Source organism: Microtus pennsylvanicus, chromosome 13, assembly GCF_037038515.1.
Source record: "Microtus pennsylvanicus isolate mMicPen1 chromosome 13, mMicPen1.hap1, whole genome shotgun sequence".
Lineage (NCBI taxonomy): Eukaryota > Metazoa > Chordata > Mammalia > Rodentia > Cricetidae > Microtus > Microtus pennsylvanicus.
Window position 1 is genome coordinate 41,032,369 of NC_134591.1, and position 21,133 is coordinate 41,053,501.

At 38.7% G+C, this 21,133-nt stretch overlaps 1 protein-coding gene across 2 annotated transcripts in view; it reads right to left on the reverse strand.

The window, feature by feature from the left end:
• Positions 1–21,133, reverse strand: part of Prkaa2 (protein kinase AMP-activated catalytic subunit alpha 2) — a 51,555-nt gene that overhangs the window by 3,446 nt on the left and 26,976 nt on the right. For both annotated transcript variants that reach the window (XM_075946982.1, XM_075946983.1), the window contains 5 exons: positions 11,316–11,409; positions 10,606–10,750; positions 8,963–9,050; positions 6,707–6,931; positions 1,484–1,988 (listed from right to left, as the gene is read on the reverse strand). In XM_075946982.1, coding sequence (XP_075803097.1) covers positions 1,484–1,988; positions 6,707–6,931; positions 8,963–9,050; positions 10,606–10,750; positions 11,316–11,409 — 1,057 coding nt within the window. The remainder of the gene's footprint in view (positions 1–1,483; positions 1,989–6,706; positions 6,932–8,962; positions 9,051–10,605; positions 10,751–11,315; positions 11,410–21,133) is intronic.

The window sequence follows — 21,133 nt, forward strand, 5'->3', positions numbered from 1 at the left end:
ATGTTTATGTGATAAATTTGGAATGTTTTTCCCTTTAATGGCTCACACACCAAAACCTTAAGTCATAGATCTGGAAAGGGACAAGTAGGGAAGAGCTGGGGACAGGCATATGAGAATAGAGAGTTGGGAGAACAGCAAGAATGCTTTCCTTACATATATGAAATTGTTAAAGAACTATCTTAATTTCAAAACATTAAAATAGGCCAATTAAAGTGGCACATGACTTTAATCCCATCACTTGGAAGCAGAGGCAGGTGGATCTCTATGAGCTCCAGGACAGCCTGGTCTACAGAGTGAGTTCCAGGATAGCCACAGTTACACAGTGAGACCCTGTCCTGTCTTGTAAAAACAAAATAAGTAAAATAAAAAATTAAGTGTTCATCACCTTCAAGAAAAGAATAACAGTTGAAGGGATATCTTAAATTTAAAAAATGACCCCATATATATCCAAAGAGTTGAGCTGCAACAAAATGTTAACTTGAAAAAGTAAAATGTATGCTGATAGTAAGAAAATACACCATAATCAAGTGTGACAGTTAAAACTCAACAGCATTGGAACCATTAAAGACTACGGACCTTTAAAGTCGTGCTGAATGCATTTCATACCATGAGATGGCCATGGTTGTGGGGAGAAGAGATGGAGGCAACAGATCTGAAATGGTATGGTCAGGTATCAAGCTGACAGAGGAGGGCTTGTGATGGTTAATACTGTCAGCGTGACAAGGTCTACAATCAACTAGAAGACAAACCTCTGGGCATGTCTGTGAGAAATTTTTTAGATGGGGTAATCTGAAATGGGAAAGTCTACTCTAAATGTGGGCAGCACTGTTTTATATGCTGGAGTCTGGATTGAGCACCAGCCTCCATGGCTTCCTTCTGGGATGGACTATATCCTCAGGCTGGGAGTTTAAATAAACCCATCCTTCCTTAAGTTCCTTTGTCAGGGATTTTGTCCCAGCAGTGAGGAAAGAACTAGCAAACCAAGGATGAAAAACATCAGATAAGAGAATTTCTCAACTTGGAGAAATTGCTTGTTGACAGAATGAACAGACCTGAGAACATAATATATATTGAATACTATCTGCCATAACCATCGACCATGTGTGCCAAAAAAGCATGAAAAGAAAACAAATACCCTGAAAAAGGTGAGAAGAAATTGCCTTTCAAGATTTCAGATTTCAGAAATGTTGCTATGATACAGGTGGGCTGTTTTCTCGGATAATTTTGATTACTTGGACAAGAATGCTATTCTGTAACTCAAAATATGTTCCCAGCATCAACAGTCCTTTAGCCTTTATTATGTTTTGATAGTGTGTTATCTAGTTTAAAAGAATGAACCGTTTCTATCAAAAACATGAAGTCCACTACAATTATTTCTAAATCAAAAACAACTTTATGTGGACCTCAATACTCAACTGCTTAGAAAACTTATATATATAAAAAAATTCTCTTCACACAGCCTTAGTACATTGTGATTTCCTACCTTCCATTCAAAATCCAGCTGCTTCATAGCTCGGTACACTTCAGCCATAATATCATATGGTTTGCTCTGGCTTCGGATTCCAAGATGCCACTTGGCTTTTTTCACAGCTAAGGATTTGGGCTTAGTTGTGTTCAGTGCATCCAAAGGACACCGTGCTTTGGGGCTGTCTGCTATAAGAGGTGGCATCCTCTCAGGATGTGGTTTCAGGCCTGGGGGAATATGCATGGCACTGTCATCCATAAAAGAACCAGTTGGAGGACTAGAGGCGAGGTAGAACTCACTGGCTTGGTTCATTATTCTCCGATTGTCAATGATAAGATGATAAGCCACCGCAAGCTGGTCTTGAGGGTCACCACTATATAAACTGTTCATTACTTCTGATTCTGTACACTCAAATTTTTCACATACTTCTTTCACAGCCTCATCATCAATGACGTTAGCATCATAGGAGGGGTCTTCAGGAAATAGATAACTGGGCAAATCCTGTTTAAACCATTCATGTTCTCTAGGAAAAACACCATATACACTATTGTAAGAACATGCTTTAGTAAGTCCTGAATAATTTAGACATGGGGCAATATAACACAAAGACTCCAAAACCCTGGTCTCCAGCGCCAGTTCTGCTGCTATTGGCTATGTGACCCTGGGGCCAGTTAATTCATCTCAGGCCTTAAATAAATACAGATATTTGGACTTGGAATATTTCCTTGAAAATGAACAAAGTGGGTCTGTCACTTCAAGGAAAACAACCAGCAACATTTATGGTCAGTGATAAAATCTGAGTTCCCAATCAAAATTCCAGATGCTGTGTAGTACTTTATGCCTGCCTCCTGGGGTTTGATGGTTTCTCAAGACCTAAAAATGTTCTGATGAAGTTGGTATGGATAATAATGAATATGATTTTTGATAGTGTAAAATGAAATGTAAGAAATCTGTATAGTTCAGTAATGCAAGATCTCTCAATGATATGACAGAAGTATGCAGACATATAAGAATCACTTAAAGTGTAAAACATTATATCCCTATAGTGTGATAAAGTACAGAAGTTAATTGATTTTTTTTCTCATTTGATATTACAAACTATAAGCTGGCAGGTTAGGCTTTGCTTTAGTATCAAAGAATATTACTATTATCTGATAGCTATTAAATACTCTTTTATTTTTCAGCCACTTACCTGAGTTCAGATTTTCCTCAAGAACTTCAACTAATATAAAATATTGCAAGATTAGCCTGGTGGTGGTGGTGAACATCTTTAGTCCCAGCACTTGGGAGGCAGAGACGGGTGAATCTCTGTGAGTTTGAGGCCAGCCTGGTCTATAAAGTGAGTTCCAAGACAGCCAGGGCTGTTACACAGAGAAACCCTGTCTTGAAAAACTCAAAATAAACAAAACTGCAAGATTAAATGAAGAATTTAATTGAGCATTAGATTGATAATTTGATTAAACTAGACACTGAGAACATTTATAAAAGTGCATAGAGAGATTACTATTAGGCTTGGTGGTATACACTTATTATCCTAGCTCTTCAGAGGACGATCAGAAGAGTCTCAAGTTCAAGGCTTGCTTCAGCTACAAGAGAAATTAGTGAGACCTTATGTCAAATAAAATATAAAAGGAGATGGGGGAAGGGAGCAGAGATGTAGCTCAGTGGTAGAGTGCTTGGCCTAGGAATTGCAAGACTCTAGATCAAATCCTTGAGGTTTTTTTGTTTGTTTGTTTAAGACATTTAAATGAACAGATTTTTAAATAAATTCAGTTCTAATTTTAATTATCATATGCTAACTACTGGTATATCATTCACTAAAAAATTATTTGAGGTCCTCAATATCAAAAAGGTAAAGAGATACTAAAACTTAAACTTTTCCATTTATAGGTAGTCCAGGCAGACCTTGAACTTGCTACATAGCAAAAGATGACCCTGAACTTCTAATCCTTTGCCTCACCTCCCCAGGGCTGGGATTATAGATGTGCAGCCCACACCCAGTTTATGCAGTGCTGGGGATCAAACTCGGGACTCTGTGAATAAGTATAAGCAGTATGAGAACTAAGTTACACTCACTGTCCTTGACAAACAGGACAGTGCACCATTAAATATAAGCCACACATGGCATATTTTAGTATGAAAATGCTGTCCTTAATTTAAAGTAACTTAGATAGAAACAACCAGGTATATAAATGAATCATGACATAACCTAAGTTTCAGTTTTATTGTTGGAAAATGAGAATTATAACAGCTACCTATAAACAGTCAGTGCAACAAAACAGGTTAAATGTATGGTATAATGCTTGATGTTAATCAACTGTCAAAAGTTTTAATTTTTATGCCTGTTGAAGTATACTTTATCAAATTAAAAATACTCATATTGAAATATCAAACATAAAATAGTGAGAACTATAACTCTAAGTTATTATTTTAAGTGTAGAAATGTTGCCATTATTTTGTCCTTTTGGTTGTGAGCCTTAGCCTGTAATGATTAAGCCATCCTGCCAGTCCAGAATATCACGATTGTACAGCACTTTCTATGGGTCAATTAACTCACTTTAACAGATTCATTTACATTTTTTCTTCTAAAGTCTGTAAATATATGAAAACTTATTTTGAAGTAACAGAATTAATCCTGTCACTATTATAAATGTACAAGGGCTCACATAAGCAAGTAAAAATATATTAGCATGTCTAATTTTTCTTCCGGACCCGTTAGAAGAAGTATTTATCCCACAGAATTGTGAACAGAGGTCTCTCCCCTGTGGCTGCACTTCCATAACTGAATCTGGCAGAAATTCTACAGTGTACATTCGTGTGCACGAGGCCTGGACACTGGGACAGGCCAGGGAAAGTAAACAACGCTGTGGTCTGAGTTGCGGGACGCCCCCCACAAGTGCCGGCATTAGGACCTGTGACTCCCAGCTAGTGCTGCTGCTTAGGAAGTCCATGAAATCTGTTAGGAGTTGGAGCTTCACTTAACAAAGAAGGTCACTGGGTTAGGCCTCATAGCCCAGCACATTCCTATTGACTCTGCTTCCGGCATTCCCCATGTCTGCAATGCTGCCTTCATCACCATAATGGACTACATCTCCCCAAGCACTGAACCAAATGAAATCCTTCCTCCCTTAAGCTGTTTCCTGCCAGGAGGAAAGAGACACCTAAATGTGTAAGTCCTTGCTTACAAGAGAACTGCAGCAGCCAGCATAAACCACCGCTCCAGCCGCCCTCTGAATGCGCCACAGGATACACACATCAAAACACTTATTCTGGCTCTGGGGGAAAGGGGAAAGTTTCTGAAAGATGCCAGAAGAATCTGCTTCTTAAACAAGCTTTGGAACCTAAGATAAAAACAAAAGCCCTCTAAAAACATACATGACACGTGGATGCATATCACATCATTCCTCTAAAATCACACATAACATGTAGAAGCAGCACGTCATCCCTCTAAAAGCATATGTAACATGTAGAGGCATCATGTCATTCCTCTAAGACCATCCATCACATGTAGAGGCATCACGTCATTCCTCTAAGACCATCCATCACATGTAGAGGCATCACGTCATTCCTCTAAAATCACACATAACATGTAGAGGCACTACATCACTTCTGCCAGTATGCTACTCAATCCCTCAACAATCAAGGGATTCTCCACAGTAAATCCACTGGTGACTATTGGATCAAAAATTTAACAAAACTTATATTCTCAAATAAACTTAGTAAGGTAACCATTAAGTGAAGCTCAGAAAGACAAAAACTCCACATCCTCTCCTACTAAGATTCTAACTTCTAAATGATAGTGTGGTTAGAAGCCAGGAAACAGAAAGGGGCCTGTGAGACAAAAGAAAGGTGGGGATGGAAACCAAACATCTGAAACATAAAGGGGGTAGGGGGAAATATGGGGGCAGAAGGGTACAGTGAAAAAAGTGAAGGCGGGGGATGTAGAAAAGTGGGGGAGGGGTGGAAGAGAAGGCATGCATCTGAATTGAACATGTTCAAATATGTATCATGCTTCTGTATTTATATAGCATTTTCATTGTACTAGATACTATAAATTTAAAAGAAGGTAAGCCAGTTTTATAGTGGTAAGGATTTAAAAAGGCAATCCTTTACTTCATCAATCATATCTAAACACAAAGTTCTCCAATTTTCACAACTGAATCTTCAGATCCCTCTTGAAGTTCTAATCTCAGCAACAGTAGTAAAGTAGCAGGTGAATAGAAGGGTTCTTAATGATGTGGGAAGTGATGCATGCTGGGAATATGTCTACTGCCATTGGTTAATAAAGAAGCTGCTTTTGGCCAATGGCTTAACAGAGTAAAGCCAGGCTGAAAGAGATATAGAGAGAGTAGGCGGAGTCAGTGAGATGCCATGTAGCCGCCAGAGGGGAAAGACACAAGCTTCCAGCTGGAACCTTGCAGGTAGGCCATCAGCCTCGTGGTAAAATATAAAATAAGAGAAATGGGTTAATTCTAGATGTAAGAGCTAGCTAGTAATACGCTCAACCTATTGGCCAAACAGTATTGGAAATAATATAGTTTCTGAGTGATTATTTTGTGGTCTGGGCAGCCAGGAACAAACAAGCTGCCTCCACCTACATCTTACCACAATTTGTACCCCAATAGTTATAATGCAAGAGAGGCGATAGGCTGAGACAGGACAGACACAGTATGAGAACAGGGGGACAAGGCACGTGTTCAGGTATGTGCTGAACAACTAGAAGCTCTATACAGTGTAGGGAACCAGAAATGATTTCACTAAGCTGGTGGCGTGTGAGCAGAACATGAAGGAGGACTGGAATGCTATCAGGTCAGAAGATGCAGAAATCAGGATACAAAACAATCTAATGAAGAATGCAGGCCCTAAAGTCTAATGGGAAGGATGCAGTGGGGAAGGAATGAGACTCTAGGAGACTGCATCCTTCCTATACAGGCCTTAGATGCTTTGTTACTTATGCTAATAAGCACAAAAGCAATGTAAAATATTTGAAAGATAAGTGACATAATCAGGTTTGCATAATAAGTTCAAATACTAAAAATGCTTTTCCTTTGAGACAGCCTTGAACTTGAGATACTCCTGAATCACCCCCCTAGGTAAATGCTGGGATGACAAGCAAATACCACACATTTGGCCTCAAAATTCTCATAAGATAAAGTGTCATGAAGCATAGGTGAAGCAAATATTCTAGTATCACTGTTACTACAATAAGAAAATATACAGAACTGCAAACAGTATAATCACCGGATGTCCTTGATAGTTGCTCGCTTCAAGGGATCCACCTGGAGCATGTGCATCAGCAGAGTGGCAACAGAGCGGTTGAGATATTCCGGGATATAAAACACACCCCCTCGGATCTTCTTAAAGAGTGTAGGCACGTGCTCATCGTCGAAGGGGAGGGTGCCACAGAGAAGGGCATACAGGATAACGCCACAGCTCCAGATATCAACCTCGGGACCCGCATACAGCCTGAGAAAGGATGACACAAGCCTCATTGTAGGCACCAATTCCCCCCATTGTTAATGTCCTGCTTCCGTACATGCAAAATGCAAACCAACTTGGTATATACTGCTATTTAAGGTTTTCAATGAAATACACAGAAATTCCCAAACCTCAATAATTACTCTTCATAGAAAATAATGAGCCTAATTAGTTACTAAAATTTGCCAAAAGACTTATTTTTGTTAGAAATTAATTATAAGTGCTAATTAAAATGTATTAGATTTTCAGGCCAGACATGATGGCACATGCCTTTAATTCCAGCAGTTGGGAAGCAAATGCAGGCGGATCTCTGTGAGTTCAAGGCCAGCCTGGTCCCAAGCCATTTAGCGTAAGACTCTGTCTCAAAAACAAACCAACTAATAAAAATAAATTACACTTTCTCTTTCATTTAAGTAAACCTAACAGTAGATAACCAAAAACTAGAAAAAAAAATACAATAATATATACAGTGTTTTTCCCCCCTCAGAACTATTTCAAAAACGAAAATGCATACTGGACAAAATTTTTGCTCCTAGTCCACACCAAACAAAATCTGAGACATTGAAATATTTAACTGGTAGATACTGACAGTGTTTAACTTATATAACATTAACTTTTCTAAAAAAATTATTTTTAAATTTTATTTTTATGTATATGAGTGTGTTGATTGCATGTGTGTCTGTGTGATATTTGTGTGTCTGATATTTGTTGCAGCCAGAAGAGGGTGTCAGAGTCCCCGGAATGGGAGTTATAGGCAGTTTCAAGCCCTGATGTGAGTACCTGAAATCAAACATGGGTCCTCTGAAGAGGAGCAAGTGTTCCTAAGCACTGAGCCATCTGCTCAGGTCCTATATGACAGAGCTTTAACTACTTCCTTTCAAACCATCTGCTAACTGGGTGGACTAAGACAGTTTGGCTCTAGATGACCCATGTCTGCACACACACATCCCTCACTATTTCTCTAACCTTGCTACCATCCTGCCATTCCCCAGTAGCATATCAACAGTCAAACGTGGGTCTGAGGTAACACATTTCCTCAGTTCCATGGAAAGCACACGATCTGCTTCAGTAGAGGATGTCCCTAATTTACATCATTAGCTGTATCACCTAAGCGCTCATAAAACACTTGTGTTCCCTAAAATCCACCAGCTGAAATTCTCACCTCAAACCGACAGTCTGAGGAGGTAAAGATCATAAGGAGATCTGGCCTTGAGGTGGAACTCTCACAAAGAAGGTCGGTGCCCTTATAAAAGACTACCCTAGAGAGACCCATTCCCCTGTGACCACAGGGCTTAAAGCTGGAAGACAGTGTCTGTGAGGACCAGGCTCTACACACACCCAATCCTGTGTGTCCAGAGCTCCAGGACAGACTGCTCTCGTTTCTATGGCAAGGTGTATGGTCTGATCTGAGGAACTAATACTCACAGCTGCTACCTGTAAGCACTGTTTCAATACTTTCTCTCAAAGTAGTCTGTTAACTTTCAGAACTGGACACCAGCCACTGTGGAATGGCTTGAATCATCTCTACAGCCTCTGTAAATATTTTATGATATACCAATGAGCTAATTACGTGAGGGGCTTCAAAGTCACTTGTCTAGTTTAACTGCTTAAAATAATACTGTCACCCAAATTTCTTTCTTCCAAAGGAAAAAATATAAAACAACCACCTTCAGACTCTGTAAAGTATGTGGAAATACTATTAAATAACTATGTCTATTAAGCAAAGACACTGGCTTAAATTTTAGCAAATCCTATTGCTACTTGACATTTTCTACATTAGAATATAGACACTGCATCAGATCTGTCTCAGTCATTGACACTGAACAAAATGCATGTACACATTACAATGCCTTCATGAAGTTTTTAAATATATATATATTATTATTATGCCTATAATAAAAATAAATGAACAATTTATTTCTACTATGTTAAAAAAATCTTCCTAAGAAAATATAAGCAAATGCTCTTAGAATGGATGCAAGGTCACAGAAAGCTTACTTATCACTAATAAGCTATTACCTTCCTGAGATGACCTCAGGTGCAGCATAATTTGGTGATCCACAGCTAGTTCGCAGAAACTCACCATCTGACATCATATTAGATAGTCCTGAAAAGAAAAGAAATTTATCAGATGCTGGATACTGAAGACATAGGTAAAACTGTGATGAAAACCATGCTTCAGAAATCTTCTTTATTTTAGAGCAAAGGTGAAAGGCAAGATAGCTCAGTAGGCCAAGACGCTTGAGCAAAGCTGACAACCTGAGTTCAATTCCTGGATTGGATACACACACACACACACACATACATACACATACACACACACGCACACACTAATGTTTAAAGTAACAGAAAGTACTGTTAGACTAGAAAGAGATTATTTTATGGAACTTAAATCATCACACAGAAAAGAAAAAAAGCACCACATGCAATAAGTGGAATAAACCTCACTACATGAAAATTCTGACTCTTCACAAAAAGGTTATTTGACATTATCTTACCATTTTCAAAAACGTTAGCACCAAATATTATCTACGTCTGTATATGAAGAAATAAAAGACTGCTAACTAAAGCAAACAAAAAACCGTGCTTCTAAAAGTCTTCCCTGAAAGGTTGTAATTGGGCACTACATCTTTAATCCCAGCCCTCAGGAGGCAGAGGCAGGTGGATCTCTGTGAGTTTGAAGCCAGCCTGCTCTACAAGAGTAAGTTCCTGACCAGTCAGAGAGATACAATGAAAGTCTCTCTCGCTCTCGCTCTCGCTCTCCCTCTCTCTCATTATACAGCAGAGCAGCTCCAGCTGATAAGCAGGCTGTTTCCCTGGAGACAGGATCTCATTGCTGTTCAGGTGGGGCTGAGCACAAACAGGAGGGCCTCCTGCTTCAACTTCCTGGAAAAGTTTTATAATCTAAAGAGCTCTGGTTCATCACAGCAGAAATAATCTACTGAGCCAAACTCTAGCTGAACCACTTACTAGAAGAGTTTGAACCGAAATAGTGAGGCTAGTTTAACGGCAGGTATAAAACAGACAGAAAGCCTATATATAATATGGAGCACTGACTTTGCACCTCCCCTCCCTTTCTTCTTAGGGTCAGATCACAATCTTTTCCTCAAATATCCACTGTGGAAGCCTTTCTGCGTCTGTTTAGTATAAGGAGTATAAAAACATACATTTTACCTTGTCTTTTACGAGGACCAAAGTCCCAATCTCTCATAAGTTATTAGATGTTGTCCTAAGATTTACAGGTCTTTCCATGATCAGTTCAGAAGGAGCACCAAGATTTTACGGCTGAATACAAATTTTCACACTTGTTTATATACATCAGGGAAAGCAGCCACTATATCAACAAAGTTTCAAACAAGTTTGGGACTCCTTTCTCATCCCAGCTGCTCCCCCACCCAAAAGAAAACCCAAAAAACAAAACAGGTATCATTCATTAGGAAGAAAGATCTGTCTTGATGTGGCCTTCTAATGTGTTGTAGAAACCTCAGTACTTTTCATGTGGATTTAAATAAAGAGATAAGCCAGAGTAAAGACTGTAATTAATCCCTTTTTGTGTAACAGAATTTGTGTGAGTGAAACGGAAAGTTCTTAGCTCTGTAAGAGGAGTTACTGGTCCATTTTAAAGGTACTACACAGCTCTGAGCAACCATGGAGTAGCATACCAAAGTCAGCAATCTTAGCATTCATCTGAGCATCCAGAAGCACATTTTCTGGTTTCAGGTCCCGATGGACAACCATATGCCTGTGACAGTAATCCACAGCAGACAGGATCTGCTGAAAGAGCCGCCGGGCTTCCACCTCTTCAACCTAGCACATAGAAAAGAAACTGCATCAAGACTATCTGGGACATCTATTTATTATGCATTCAGTTTCATAACCAGTCTAAATATAACTAAGCAGGCTAATTTAGAATTGACTGGTTAGAAATCCAACAAATCAGACAAAGCAAACCAGCCAAAACTTTGTCAAAGCTCAAAATATTATTCGATAGGTTTGGCTTTGCTGAATAGCAACGATGTCTAATTTTCAACTAATATTAAATATGCACAATGTTTTAGGGAATCAATAAAACCAGCTAAAACAGAACTTAAATGAAAATGCTAAGAAAAGGAAATAACCGAAACTTCAGCATGATTTTATGCAGAACAGACTGGGAAAAGCACAAGAATCTTTTGGCGATTAAGTGGGATATGGTTTCCAAATCTGTATCTCAAAAGGCTGCCTCTGGAGAAAGAAAATATGTTCTGCATGTGCAGTTGACATTATTACAGAAACAATTTAAAGCACTGAAAATTATCTTTGTGGTTGGCTTGCAATGCTTTCCTTTCCCTTTTCTTAGCTCGGGGCTGGGGGTTGTTAATACAGTACTCACCCGCCCATGTTTACAGATGTAGTCGAATAATTCACCTCCAGACACATATTCCATCACCATAAAAAAGTCTGTTGGGGTGCTGATCACCTGATACCTTTTTCACAAACAAAAAAGGATGTTAATACAAAGCTGTGCTTCCACAACAGTCAACCTCATCTACTATTCTTGCTACAATTTCATATTCCAATATTGTATAATACTGTAGAATGGCAACAGATTTACAATGATTACCAACTAATCTGAGAACCATAAGCATGGAAGAACATTATAAAAGTTTCTGACTTCCTGCGACTTGTAGACGTCCCTTCAGATTTCTGCTTTTCAGATTGCTGTTATCTCTGAAATCTTCACAAGCTATACTAAGAGAAAATACACCGTGTATAAATTAAGCACATGAAAAAAGTCCATTAAACAGATGAGTGACGAATCTTCACAGTGTACAAGAGGATTATCCTACGGCAAATATTTCTGTCCTGGGTTTTTCTGTCCTCGAGATAAATGTTCATCATATAGAATCTAGGCTTGCCTCAAACTCATTATCTTCCTACATTGGCTCCCACATTCTGGAATTACAGGTGTATACCACCGTATCTGGCCTGGAAAACACTTCTAATGGTAATCTTTAGTCTTCAAAGACACAAATGTAAAGCAAATGACCATAACAGAAATAAAATTGAGACTATTTCACACGAAGTGTGGAAAGATAATTTTATTTAGGAACTCTAAAAGAAATAGTTTGAAGAAGGCTATTTTGACAGGCATCAAGTGATCAAACAAACCAGATAGAGTAGGTGAAAGCATCTACTATTATCGAACTCATTTTTTTCTGATCTTATTATTGTTACCAATCACATTTGTGCTTATCCATTATGGATGAGGCAGGAATGAAATGATGAAATCAAATAATCTTAGCTGCAGGTCCTTTGGAATATACCACAAATCTTCACAGGATACTGCTCTTCAAGATATTATCTCTTGAAGCCTCTAACTCCACAGCATACACCATCACACACCAAATTATAGCACGAAAACTAGCTACCATGGCTGAGCCCTCACTATATGCCAGGCATTGCCAACCAAATAAGGACTCTTAACTTACTCAATACCTCCTTGTTCTGTCCTTGTGTGAGACTAGGAGCAGTCAGATCCTCTCTTGGGGGAACTTGCAATCTAGCTGCAGTTAGGCACCGAATAAGGATTCTCTTCAGACACACATCTAAGCTTCAGGGCCAGGAGTTTTCTATCTCTCTTAAGGTTCCAATTAATCAGGCCCCCTCTGTTATTTCTCAAATACAGTTCCCACAATTGCAGCCCCACTACTTTTTATAAATCATGCTCTACTCTCCCACTGCAGCTTCTTTATACAGGCTGGTTCTACTGGTATGCCTCCCTTTGAGGTACATCCTTTAGTACCTCCCCTTCAGACATCCTTCGGGATTTAGCTTACAGGCCACCTTCCGAGTGGCAATTAGCTTGCATGAACATCTTTACCTATGCTTTACAACACATACCTATCAGTTTGTGATTGCATGTTTTATAATGGTGACAATTGGATTAATGAATTTGCATCTGGCAAAGTACTTACAAACTATTTAAATTAATGTATAAATTATTTTAAAATATAAGTAGTTTGGATCAATACTAGAATAATCTAAAAGTTTAAAAAAGGCAAAATTTCAACCAATAAAATTTTAATTAATGAGTAACAATTTCTGGAAAAAGAAGAGCCCTAGGAAAACAGCTTCATATTTGAGAATTGGCAGGAAAGGCAAATTGATGGATTATTAAAAGGTAACTTCTAATAATTATAAAAATATTTTAAGAAATATAATGACAACTAGTCATTCACATATAACAGCAGTCTTTTAATGTAACAAAAATGCAAAATACTGTGCTTTAGGAAATTTTTCAGAAACATTATTAATTATGGAAGGAAGAAGCAATTATCCAGACAATCCCTAAGCAATGTCCAGCTGGTAAGGTTACATGCATTTTTATGCACTAAACACACAAAGTAGCATATAAGACTCAAGGAAAAAATTAATCTTTCTGGAGTGACCCAAAAATCAGCATTAATGCACATCCCTGTTTGGTGGTCATATCTATTAAGATTTTAAAATATTTATATTGTCAAGTTATATAGAGTAAGATTTTCATCAATTTTAACTCAGTTGTATAAAATGTAGTAATCATTATCTTGGACTGCTGACACTCATTTTCTTTGGTTTATGAATGGCCTTTTCTTTTGGTGATTGCTGTTTTCAATAAAAACCCAATAAGTAATACAAAACCATCATCCAGACAATAAGGCAGGGCCTTGCCAATCTCTCCCATATAACCACAGAGAGCTCCTCCCTACTTCCCCTTGCTCTTCCCCAAGAGAGTCACTGTCCTGAACCCTGTGCAGCCTTCTCTTGCTTTCTTTTTAGTTTTATTTTGCTATATCAAAATATACATACATGTTTATATTTCATATTCTTGTATCTATCTTAATGGTTTTAGATTTAAAATAGTATATATCATGTGATGTTGGGGAACTTGTTTGAGAATCAGTCAATATTGCTGTGTGCTACAGCTGTGTGATATGACTAGTATATAATATCCACCATATTTGTTTACCTATCTTTTATTACCAGAGTCCCTTATTCATCTCTCTACCACAAAAGATTACTGAGCCTATTTCTACAATTCTGTGTGCTGCTTGAACACTTTTGTACAAGGTACAATCTTTCTCTTGATAAATACTGATGACTTGAATTTCCAAGTTACAGTACATGTAAATGCTCAATTTCAGGTGACAGTTGTTTTCTAAAAATTATTATGCTAACATAACTAGAAAGCTTGTGGAATCATACAATATCTAGTATTTGCAAAATATCATACATATTTCTTCTCCAAGAAATGCTTGAGTTTTCTGGAAAATTTTATTGGGTTAGTAGTGTTGTTCTTATTTATACATGGACATTAAAATTAATATTTCCATAATAGTCTAGAAAATAGGATAAATATGTTCTAATTACTAACTTTATAAAGCATATTTTTTCATCACCAAATCACAATAAATTTGCTTTCCTTTTTCTCAGCAATGGATATTTCTTTTATTTTTTGTTTTGTTTTATTTTTAATAAATTTTAACCTACCTACCTCCCACCCACTCAATTCTCACTGTTGCTTCCCAGGCCTGCTGCCTTAACAGGGCAGAGACAGCCCTCACCCTATACGCAGGAAGTTGGTTCTGCAGCTCTCTGCCCCATGCCCTGAATATTTCTTAAAATGTAATTATACATGGATATATGCATGCATATGCACAGAATGTAAAATCACTATCAGACAGACATTTAGAAAACCACGAGCATCATCAAATACCCTATCATAGGGTTTATTTTAAGAATTAGATCTAATTGCCAGCCATACATTTCAATTGGTTGATTTGTCTGTTTTATAGATTGCTCATAGTTTGCTTTTTCCAGAGGAAATCAGGTGGTTTGTCCTAAAGAGAACACCTTCTATTTCTCCCACTGCTCCTAACTCTTAAGAGTTGGAGGACTGATCAGATTTTCTTTTCGTCTGTTTATCTTAAAGAGGACATCATACCAGAAACCTCTTGCCAAAGAAACAATGTCTCTCTTTCTGAGATACAAGTAGCCATTGCTACTTAGAGCATAGATTCATCAATTCACTAATTGAATATTAAATTATATCTTTTTTATGTATGTGGGCATTTGTCTGCATGTATATCTGCACACCAGAAGAGGGTATCAGAATCCACAGCACTAGAGTTATAGACGGTTGTGAGACAATGTGGGTACTGAAAACTGAACCCAAGAGTTCTTAACCACTGAGCCATCGTCTAGTCCTTTAAATTAAATCTTAAGTGGTGAATGTTTCGACAATCTAGCAATAAAATGTGGTGCAAAAATATGTTCAGTCCAATATTCCTCAGAGTCTTAAATTCAAGGTCACTACCTAGCAAGTTCAAGGTCATCTTGTGCTACATAGTAAGACCCTGCCTCAAAATAAACAAAGGAAACCAAACAAAAACCTGCAGTCTCTGTTGCATACACTCTTGTAACACAGTACCACACAATGATCTCCTGGCTAACTTTCTCTCATTCTAAACCATCTTTTTCCTCACTGCTACTGTTTGTACTGGGGGCATAGGTGTCACCGATCTATGACATCTGTCTAACAGACAGCCTCCAGGTTTCTAGACTGCTCATTTCTAATTATCTTTCCTCCCACTACACACAGACAACATCTCTATGGTCATAGATTTTCTAAGATTAACTCTCCAATTATGTACTGAATGTTGTCCCCAAACCTGCTTAGGAACATAGCTCCTACAATTAGCCCCCTTTCTCCTGCCTTTAGGCTGTACATTCTCTTCTGCTCCCCTTTGTGGAGGAGGCCTACTCAAGTGCTTGTATTCACTGGTCCACCCGATGGCCCATTTGGACCTAGATTTGCAGTTCTTGCCTCAATCTAGGTATAGCTGATTCAGTCTTAGATTTCAACCAACTCTCCTCAGCAACAGCTCCATCTGGGCAGCCAGGTTGGGTTCCTTTGTCTTTATTAATAAAGACTCCATTCGCATTTCTATTAGCACAACTTTAAAACTCTAGAACTCTCTAGTGGCCTCTACGTTGTAGTCATTCTGCAAACCACATATATATACACACACAAGGGGTATTTATTGTGTACCAGTATGAGGTGAAAGTCAATATGGATGATTAAGATTAGAATAGAAGAACAGCCAGGCTGTCAGTGCTACACACTTTGATCCCAGCACTTGGGAGGCAGAGGGAGGTGGATCTCTGTAAGTTTGATGCTAGCCTGGTCTACAGAGTGAGTCCTAGGACAGGCAGAGATACACAGAGAAACTCTGTCTAGGAAAAAAAAACAAACATATATTAGCCTCAACCAGATTATCAAAACCAGATAGTGTTGTCTGGCAAACTGCTGCCACTGAACCGGCTGTGCTTAGTGAATTTATTGTTATGTAATAATGTTGCCAAGTCAATGGGGTTCTGATCCCTACTGCACTGCACTGGCTTTGTGGGAGCCTAGGCAGTTTGGATGCTCAACTTACTAGACCTGGATGGAGGTGGGGGTTCCTTGGACTTCCCACAGGACAGGGAACCCTGATTGCTTTTCGGGCTGAGGGGGGGGGGGACTTAATTGGGGGGGGGGAATGGGAGGCGGTGGCGGGGAAGAGACAGAAATCTTTAATAAATAAATAAATTAAAAAAAAATAATGTTGCCAAGTGAAAAGACACGAAGTGTCCATCTAGGTCTCTGGAATAGCAAGGTAAAGACACTGTCTCGTTTATGAACTATTTCACTTGTTCTGCATTGAGATACAGGATTCTCCTGTCCTCCACCTTCACTGACTGGCTGTTCATTTTCATCCCTTCCTGGCTCCTGCTAATGTCCAGACACAGTCGGTGCTCCTGAGCTCAGTCCTTGGCTTTGTTCATCTCTACGCAGGTTCTTGGTCTTCTTATCCAATCTAAGGGTATGCTGTCTGTGGTGGTTGAATAAATATGGCCCGATGGGCCCATAAGTAGTAGCAGTGTTAGTAAGTGTCACCTTATCAGAAGAACTGTGTCACTGGGAGCAGGCTCTGAGTCCTCAGAGGCTCAAGCTAGGCCAGTCTCTCATCTCTCTTCCTGATGCCTGTTGAGACAGATGTAGAACTAACTCTCAGCTACCTCTCTAGTACTATGTCTGTCTGTGTCACCAAACTTTCTGCCATGACAGTAATGGACTAAACCTCCAAACTGTAAGTCAGCCCCAGTTAAATGTTTTCCTTTTTAAGAGCTACCATGGTCATGGTGTTTCTTCGCAGCAACAGAAACCCTAAGACACTATCCATATATAACTTTCCCCTGAATTCCAGACTCAGTTATTCAAGAATATCTCTAGTAGGATGTCTCCTTTCAGCTTTATGAAACCAAAGTCAAATGTTTGATATTAACTCCTAATACTCCATCTCAAACCTGGTCCTCATGTAACCTTTCCCATTTAGTCACTGGCAACAATATTTTTTTATTTGCCCATACCAAGAGTTATTCTTCTTTCATAATCTCTGTCTTCTCTCAGTAAACGTTAACTCCACCTTGAAAGCATATGCAGACAGGCATACTTCTCAGCGTCTACCACACGATGCTGTACTCCATGCCACCATCACCTTTTACCCAGATGACTGCAACCAACTCCTAACCTTCCTTCTTACTTCAGTACTTGCCCAAATGCAGGCTAAATACTCAGATGACATCTCACCTCTGGTCAACATATTTCAGAGGCTTTTCATCTTACTCAAGATGGAAGTTACAGTCCTTACCAACATTCGATGATGTACTATAGAGTCTGGCTCTCCTTTATGTCTCTGTTTTTTATCACACCAAACTCCTAGAGATCGCCTAACTTTCCTAATACTACACCCCTTTAATATAATTCTTCATGTTGTGGTGACCACCAACCATAAAATTATTTTCATTTCTGCCTCACAACTGTAGTTTTGCTACTGTTATGAATTGTAATGCAAATATCTGATATATGACCCCACAAAGGGGTCACAACCCACAGGTTGAAAACCACTGCTCTAGGTCATTCTGCTACCTGTATTACTTGAAGTGTAGGGTTTTCCACTTCAAATACTTTGTACTGTTAATTGCTCTGTGTATATCTTCTTATAATATATAATATTTACATCTTTAATATATGAGATCTACAATATTTAAATCTTTAATACATGACATCTATACTATTCACATCTTTATTGCATATGCTATAGTTACTATTGTGGATTTATTGCCTACTTTCCACTGACTCCTCATATGTGTACATTCTCTCTTTCCTCTGTGTGTGTGTGTGTGTGTGTGTGTGTGTGTGTGTGTGTATGCATGTGTTTAACACTAACATTATTAGAGGCTATGTCAATAAGCCTCAGTAGGAAGAAACGTGTTTTTCTTTTTTAAAAATTCAGATTCACAATTAAAGAGGCATGTGGATGAATGAGTTAAGCTTATAGTTGAAAAATCAAGAGCTTTAAACACTGGATTCACCTTTGCTAATTACTTGCTAATCAATTCTGAGATTAATCTGTAGCTACTTTAGAACAATGTAAAAATACCAGTTCTAATAAGAGATGTTATTAAATTATAAAAACAAAAACAAGACAACATTGATAAATTATGTCAGAAATAAAATTTTAAATTCTGTGATAACCACAGATGTTTACTAACTGTACTGATAGTTTTAATCTTCAGTTTGCTAGAACTTAGAGTCACCTGAGAAGGAAAGCTCACTTGAGAAATTATCTAGATCATCCTGGTCTATTGGAAACTGAGTGGTCATGTTGACTGTTGTAGGAAGACTCAGCCTGCTGTGGATGGCACCACTTTGTGGGGTAGACCCTGAACTGCTTGATAGTGAGAAAGGCTAGCTGAATATAAGCATGCAGCAGGCAACCAGTGGGGGTGCATTCAATTTCTCTCTGCCCTTGGCTGTGGACATGAGTGACTAGCTACCGTGTTCCTGACTTGACTTCCCCTCAACAATAGACTGTAACCTATAATAATATGTGGAGCAAACCCTTTTCTCCCCTAAACTGTTTCTGGCTGGATGTTTTTATCACAGCAACAGAAATTAAACTAGAACCATGGCAAATGCAATCTGTGTTTTCAAGAGCAGAACAAATCTAGGTCACATAGGAGCTTTCAGGGTTTGCATTCTGAAGGTGAAGTTGAAGCATAAAGTCTGGCCATTTAAGGTTTCTCTCCTCATCCACAATAGTTACTAAGCAGAAAAAAACAAGAGACTTAGTCTACATACCACTGATGTCATTACAAACATGGAGTCAAGTCAGATGTGAGAAGGGCCAGGGTCACAGGCCTAGAACTTCAGCATTAGGGAAGCAAACACAGGATTGTCAGTTTGCTTAGATTACACAGGATTGTGAATTTGTAAGGTCAGCCAGCAGTTCTGAGCCAGGCTAGGTTACATAGCAAGACTGTCTTTAAAAACAAAACATATGACTGTTTCAGCTAACTGACTACATGGAGTTAACTCAAGAAGAATCAGTTCATGAGAGGCCAATGCCTCCTTTTCTGCCAATGCTTATCACAAACTAGGCATTCCACCAATGCCAACAGTTACTTCTTACATAACACTATGAAGCACTCCATTCAAAAGTTAGAAAATGAATGGGAGGAGAAGCACATTATCCTTGATAGGTTATATTTCATAATAATCTTCCAAAATGTTTATATGCACATTCTAGGGTCATCGATCACCTGGTACTGGACATAGTCTTAAAATCAAATACTGCCACATGATTCTACATTTGTGATGGAGTAAACCTAACATACGTGTCACATAGCATTGAAGCTTACTATAAAACAAAGTCTCATGCCAACTGTGTCACCTAGCAACACACCAAACCACGTATTAGTCAGGTAGGAGCAGACAGTGGCATATTCTTGACGTTGGCCAGATAACACTGTGTATTATCAAATACTTTAATTTGCAATAGTTCACTGACAAAAAGTATAACAATTAAAAACTAAATAAACATTCCAAAGTCTGTAATAATTGCACCAACCACACATTTTAGGAATTCACAAGCTGGGCATGGCACCTGTCTTTAATTCTAACACTTAGGAGTCAGAGACAGAAAGGTCTCTGCAAGTTCGAGGCAGCCAGGTGTACATATATTGAGTTCCAGAACAGCCAGGGCTTTCCTGTCTTGGGGGTAAAATAAATCACGAGTAATTGTTTGTTCTAGCCTGCTTCTTTGCTGCTGTCCATTGCCTCCATACTTCAAATGTAAAGAGACTGAAACCAACACACATGCATTATCTTATAGTTAGTTCTGTGGGTTAGAAGCCTGCCATGAATTAAGATGCCTTCTGGGGACTCCAGGAGTCCTCTTCTTTGAGATTTGGCTTTTGGAGGCTATCCTGTGCTGTCTCAGAGCCCCTTCCCTCCACCTTTTAAGCTTCCATTAGCCAGCAGAGTCGTCTCACACCAGCTCATGATAGCCCTGCTCAGGTCTCTTTCTGACTCATCCTTCTACCCTTCTCTGCTACTTCAGAGAGCTGCTGTGCTTACATGGACTCTCAGGTCATCCAGAACTACCCCTCTTCAGATAAGATGACCTGCAAACGTACTTGGATTTTGCAGTGTGACTGACAATATTCACAGGTTCTTGAGGTGAGGACACAAACATTTGGAGGACCATTATCCTGCTGACCATCAAATAAACAATAGAACTCCATAGGATTAGGAAGTTAATCCCTATTAACACTGACATTCAAATATTGCGCTTTGAGGCTTTAAAAATGAGCTTTGAAGTTGTAAAGGAACAGTGGGGGAGGGGAACCACAGGGGAAGAATAGAGTAGATTTGGTCAAAACTTATATATATGCATGTATAAAGTTCTTAAACAATATAATTATTTTTAAAAAGATTGCTCGCTAGCCAGGCAGTGGTGGTACATGCATTAATCTCAGCACTTAGGAGGCAGAGGCAGGCAGAAGTCTGAGTTCAAGGCTAGCAGGTTACAAAGTGAGTTCCAGGAAATCTCAGGCTACACAGAGAAATTCTGTTTGAAAAAAAAAAAAAAACAAAAACAAACGAAAAATATTACTAATTCTAAGCTAAATATAGTTTATTCTGTTCTCGATACAGTAGCAAACAAAACCTAAAAGGTACTAATATCTTTATTCTTAAGTAGGCTTTCTTATGCAGCAATCTTATTTGACATAGATTTCTCTTCCTATTTCTACTACTAAACTCACTAAATAATTTGGCCT